This window comes from Callorhinus ursinus, unplaced genomic scaffold, assembly GCF_003265705.2.
Source record: "Callorhinus ursinus isolate GAN/ISIS: 27379988/994484 unplaced genomic scaffold, GSC_fseal_2.0 scaffold36, whole genome shotgun sequence".
NCBI lineage: Eukaryota > Metazoa > Chordata > Mammalia > Carnivora > Otariidae > Callorhinus > Callorhinus ursinus.
This window is the reverse complement of record NW_027397098.1, coordinates 4005367-4011366: the sequence shown is the minus strand read 5'-3', so window position 1 is coordinate 4011366 and position 6000 is coordinate 4005367. Positions and strand designations below refer to the sequence as shown.

Here is a 6000-nt window from a genome sequence, read left to right as displayed (position 1 = left end):
CTTCCTTCCTTCCTTCCTTCCTTCCTTCCTTCCTTCCTTCCTTCCTTCCTTCTTTCTTTTTCTCCCCTCCTTTCCCCTCCCCTCCCCTCCCCTCCCCTCCCCCCCCTTTTTAAAATGTATCATACAATTACATTTATGCAAAATTCAAAACCAGGCAAATAAATCTCTGCTGCTAGAAAGCAGGGTGGTGATTACCCTGGCGGTGCAGGGGAGCAGTGCCTGGAAGGGGGCACGGGGAGGGCTTCAGGAGTGCTGGGGAGGTTCTCTTTCTTAGTCTGGATGCTGCTAATTGTTTCCTATTCTATTCAGTCCTTGTGAGGATCAAAATTACAAGTGAATTAATATCTTTGCTTGATTTTGCTGCTTATGAAATAAGAGTAGTAATAAGCTTACATCCTTTTCTGAGGCTTTTTAAGAGGAAATAAAAGGGCTACTGAATAGGCCCCAGTGTCAGTGTCCTATCACCAAGCAATGGCAGTAAATTTAGGACAGACCTGATGAAGCTATCGGGAGGTTTCCAGTGTTTTTGTCTTGATGTTACAGAAGGTTGTTGTGTACTTCATGCCTGACCAAAAATTGTGGCAAACACAAGAAAAAGTGGCATCAGTCCGTGGGACTCAAGAAATCAGTGCAGCTGATGGATAAGGTGGTTGCTCTGCTCTCAGCTACCTGGGTGGTGGTGAGGAAACAAAAGTTCTCATGGAACAGATTGCCATCTCAGCAGCTAGCCAGTTTCTCTTTCAAAGCTCTTGAGAGATGTGTGCTCTCCTTTTGGTTTTATGCAGTGTGCCTACACCCACTTCAAGCCTTTGGAGAACTGCATCATTGAGCAGCATGACTACCACTGGCATGATGGCCTAAAGAGGTTTTTCAAGTGTCCCTGTGGAAACAGAAGCATCTCCCTGGATAGGCTCCCCAAAAAGCACTGCAGGTAGGAGAATTACCTGACGTTCTTAAACCCTCTTTCCGGTTCCCATGTGATGCCATTCTACTGGAACATTGGACAGTCCATTTTGAGGATCAGGCCTTATTTCCGTGCCTCTTACAGCTTCGGGCCATCCCTAAAAGCTCACAGAGGGAAGGGACCCTGCCCTCTTCACTGCTTTACCCCCAGTACTTAGTATAGTGCCCAGCCCATAGCGGGTCCTCACAAATGTTTGTTGAATGAAAGACAGAAGTCATTTCTCTGAAGGTCCTGGAGTTGCTGGGACAAGAACTAGGGAACCAGAACCAGGGTATACCTTAGAGCGATGAGCTAACTTATGTGGCCATTTTTGCCCTGGGAGCATTGGCCGACTCTAGGCCAGGCGGGAAGCTGAGAGTCTGGGGCTTATCCTGGAGGAGGACCACCCACAGAACTGTTGATGGAGATTGGGATTCTCCTACAGTGGTTGATAACTCCCTTTAGGATATTTATTTCGTTCAGGTTTTCTAGATGTTCTCAGAGCACTAGTTTAAAGACCATCCCACTCAGAAGTAGAATTAGGATCACATTAAATGAATAAACCAATTTTGTGGGGACTAATGTCTTCTATATATGAAATCATCCCTTTTTAAGATCGTGGAGTATCTTCCCATTTATTCATTCCATCCTCTATGGCTTTTAATTTTTAAAATTATCTCCACTGAAGTGTTGAGTATTCTTAATTCTTAGATGTGTCATTGTTTTTGTTGATACTGTGAACGGCAACTTTCTAGTATATTTTAAAAAATATACTAGATGCTTATTGTTGGTGTAGAGAAATGTTATTAATTTTTTTATATGGTGATCTTGCCTCTGGCAAGCTTATTAGGCTCTTATGCCAATAACTTTTTGATTTCTCTATGTAGTTGATCATCTGCAAATAAAGAAAATTTTACCTGTTTTGTTCCCATCCTTACACCCTCTATTTCTTTGTCTTTCCTGATAGGGTTGGCCAGACCTCCAATACTATGTTAAATGATAGTGATGATAGTGGGCTTCCATTTCTTGGTCTTTATCTTAAAGTGAATGTATCCTTCACAAATTTCTCCTCCAAGTGTAACTTTTACCAACTTAAGAAAAGTTCCTTTTTATTTCCAGTTTACTATGATTGTGAGTAGATATCTTTTCTTCATTGTACGATCTTACCATTTAGCCTATCCCTGGGTTGTTTTTAAGTTGACTGACTTCTTTGTATATTTTGGATATTAACCCCTTGTCTGATAGATGGCTGGCAAACATTTTCTCCTGTTCTGTAGGTTTTCATTTTGTTACTTGTTAATTTTGATGTGCAGAAGCTTTTGAGTTGAAGTGGTCCCATTTGTTGATTTTTGCTTTTGTTGCCTGAGCTTTTGGCGTCGTGTTCAAAAAGTCAGTGCCAAGACCAGTATCGATCAACTTTTTCCCTACATTTCCTTCTAGGGGTTTTATGGTTTCAGGTCTTAGTTTTAAGTGTTTCATCCATTTCAAGTTAATTTTTGTGAGAGATGTGAGATAATGGTCCACTTTCCTTTTTCTACTTGTGTTTCTCCAGTTTTCCCAGCACTGTTTGTTGAAGAGACTGTCCTTTCCCCATTGGGTATTCTTGACCATATATACTGGGATTTGAGTCTAGACCTTCTATTCTGTTTTACTGGTCGCTGTATCTATTTTTGTGCCAGATCATCCTGCTTTTATTACTATGGCTTTGTAGTATAGTTTGAAACCTGGAAGCATGATGCCTCCAGCTTTATTCTTTTTTCTCAGCATTGCTCTGGCTATTCACGGTCTTCTTTGGGTCCACACAAATTTTAGGGTTGTTTTTTCTTTTTTTCTTTTCTTTTCTTTTCTTTTCTTTTCTTTTCTTTTCTTTTCTTTTCTTTTCTTTTCTTTCTTTCTCTCTTTCTTTTTTCTTTTTTGAAGAATGCCTTTGGTATTTTAATGGAGATTGCATTGAATCTCTGCAGATTGCTTTGGGTAGTTTGGCCATTATAGCAATATTAATTTTTTCAGATCCATGAACTGGGGTGTCTTTCCATTCATTTGTGTCTTCAATTTCTTTCAGGAAAGTCTCGTAGATTTCCATTCACTTCCTTGGTTAAATTTATTACTAAGTACTTTATTGTTATTGAGTGCATCCTGAGTGTAAAGGAATGTAACTGATTTCTGTTTGTTGATTTTTTTTTAAAGCATTCTTTTTTTTTTAAGATTTTATTTATTTATTTATTAGAGAGAGAATGAGAGATACAGAGCATGAGAGGGAAGAGGGTCAGAGGGAGAAGCAGACTCCCTGCCGAGCAGGGAGCCCGATGTGGGACTCGATCCCGGGACTCCAGGATCATGACCTGAGCCGAAGGCAGTCGCTTAACCAACTGAGTCCCCCAGGCGCCCTCTGTTTGTTGATTTTATATCCGGCTGCTCTACTGAAATTGTTGATCACTGCAATGGTTTTTTGACTGACTCTTTGGGATTTTCTATGTATAAGATATGTCATCAGCAAATAGCAACAATTTTACTTCTTCCTTTCCAATTTGGATGCTTTTTATTTCTTTGTCTTGCCTAATTGCTCCAGCTAAGACTTCCAGTACTATACTGAATAGGAGTGGTGAGAGTGGGCATCCTTGTCTTGCTCCTAATTTTAGAGGAAATGCTTTCATTTTATCTCTTTTGAGTATAATGTTAGCTGTGAATTTGTCATATGTGACTTTTATTATGTTGAGGTATGTTCCTTCTATACCCAATCTATTAAGGGTTTTTATCAGGAAAAGGTTTTGTATTTTGTGAAGTGCTTTTTCTGTATCTATTGAGATGATTATGTGATTTTTATTTGATGTAATGTCTTAAATTTATTGATTTGTGTATGTTGAACCATCCTCACATCCCACGGGTAAATCCCACTTGGTCATGGTGTATAATCCTTTTAATGTGTTCTTGAATTTGATTCACTAATGTTTTGTTGAGAATTTTTGCATCTGTATTCATCAGAGATATTGACTACCTTTTTCTTTTTTGTGGTATCCTTCTCTGGTTTTGGCATCAAAGTGATGCTGGTTTATTCATTATTGGTCTGTTCAAATTTTTGGTTTCTTTTTGATTCAGTCTTAGGTTGTAGGTTTCTAGAAATGTATCCATTTCTTCTAGGTTATGTAATTTGTTGGCATATAATCTTTCACAGTCATCTCTTATGATTCTGTGTATTTCTGTAGTATCAGTTGTCTCCTCTTTGATTTCTAATTTGTGTCTTCTTTTTTCCTTAGTCTAAAGATTTGTCAATTTTTTTTATCTTTTCAAAGAATCAGCTCTTAGTCTCGATCTTTTCTGTTGTTTTTCTGGTCTCTATTTTTTTTTCTGATCTTTATTATTTCCTCCTTTCTGCTAAATTTGGGCTTAGTTCTTTTTTTTCTAGTTCCTTGAGGTGTAAAATTAGATTGAAATGTGTCCAATTTATTAACATATATTCCATCCCTTCACTTTGAGCCTGTGTGTGTCCTTAGAGCTGAGACATGACCCCTGCAGGCAGCATATGGTAGGGTCTTTTTTTGTCCATCCAGCCACTCTGTGCCTTTTGACTGATGTATTCAGTCCATTTAAATTTAGGGTGATTATTGATGGGTAAGGATTTACTACTGCCATTTTATCTTTTGTCTTCTGGTGGTTTGGTCTCCACATTGTTTGTTTTTCCTTGTTTCTGCCTACTTTTTAAGTTGGTTTTCCATGGTGATTTGCTTAGTCTCCCCCCACCTTTTATGTTTAGTGTCTCTGCTCTAGATCTTTGCCTTGTGGTGACCATGAGGTTTGCATAAAACATCTCTTTGGTAAAATAATCCTTTCTCTGCTATCAGCAATTTATCTTCACCTATAAAGGGTCCATCCTTTTCTCTTCCCTTTTTATATTTTATGTCACAAATTATTTCCTTTGTGCTGCGATGTCATCACCAAGTAGTAACCATAGTTACTCTTCTTTTCCTTGAACTTTTATATTATATTTTTTTATCTTGTTTTTTTAAAGATTTTATTTATTTGACAGAGCACAAGCAGGGGGAGTGGCAGGCAGAGGGAGAGGGAGAAGTAGGCTCCCTCCAGAGCAGGGGGGAGCACGATGCGGGGCTCGATCCCAGGAGCCCAGGATCATGACCTGAGCTGAAGGCAATCGCTTAACCAGCTGAGCCACCCAGGCGCCCGAACCTTTATACTATAATTAAGAGTTTAATATACTATTCTAGAAAAGAGTTAACAGTTTTCTAATTCTGACTGTTTATCACCTTAATCAGAGTTTTGTGTATTTCTGTCTTTTTGTTTCAGCTCTAAGAGCTTTCAGCATTTCTTTTTTTATTATTTTTTTTAAGGTTATATTTATTTATTTGACAGAGACATAGCGAGAGCAGGAACACAAGCAGGGGGAGTGGGAGAGGGAGAAGCAGGCTTCCCACCGAGCAGGGAGCCTGATGCGGGGCTCGATCCCAGGACCCTGGGACCATGACCTGAGCCGAAGGCAGACGCTTAACGACTGAGCCACCCAGGTGCCCGAGCATTTCTTATTATAAAGAATAAGATGGTAAACTCCAGCTTGTGTTTGTCTGGGAAAGTCTTTATTTCCCCTTCCCATCTAAGGATAACTTTGCAGAATATTGTTGGCTGGCAGCTTTTAATCTTCAAATATTTTTCATATGCCATTCTCCTCTCTCCTGGCCTATAGAGTTTCTGCTGAGAAATCTGATAGCCTGATCCTTTGTAGGTTGCTATCCCCCCCTACCCCGGTTGCCTTTCAAATTTTTTCTTTTTTTTTTTTTTAAGATTTTATTTATTTATTTGAGAGAGAGAGAATGAGAGATAGAGAGCACGAGAGGGAGGAGGATCAGAGGGAGAAGCAGACTCCCCGCTGAGCAGGGAGCCCGATGTGGGACTCGATCCCGGGACTCCAGGATCGTGACCTGAGCCGAAGGCAGTCGCTTAACCAACTGAGCCACCCAGGCGCCCTCAAATTTTTTCTTTATCATTGACTTTTGACAGCTTTGATATAATTGTGTCTTGGAGAGGTCTTCTGGCATCGAGATAAGAAG

The 6000-nt window shown here is 39.7% G+C and overlaps 1 protein-coding gene across 9 annotated transcripts in view; it reads left to right on the top strand.

Moving 5' to 3' along the window:
• Positions 1-6000, top strand: part of MCM10 (minichromosome maintenance 10 replication initiation factor) — an 88333-nt gene that overhangs the window by 26198 nt on the left and 56135 nt on the right. For 7 of the 9 annotated variants that reach the window (XM_025853484.2, XM_073879894.1, XM_073879895.1 and 4 more), the window contains exon 18: positions 786-931. The exons of the other annotated variants lie outside the window; for them this stretch is intronic. In XM_025853484.2, coding sequence (XP_025709269.1) covers positions 786-931 — 146 coding nt within the window. The remainder of the gene's footprint in view (positions 1-785; positions 932-6000) is intronic. 9 annotated transcript variants of the gene reach the window in all.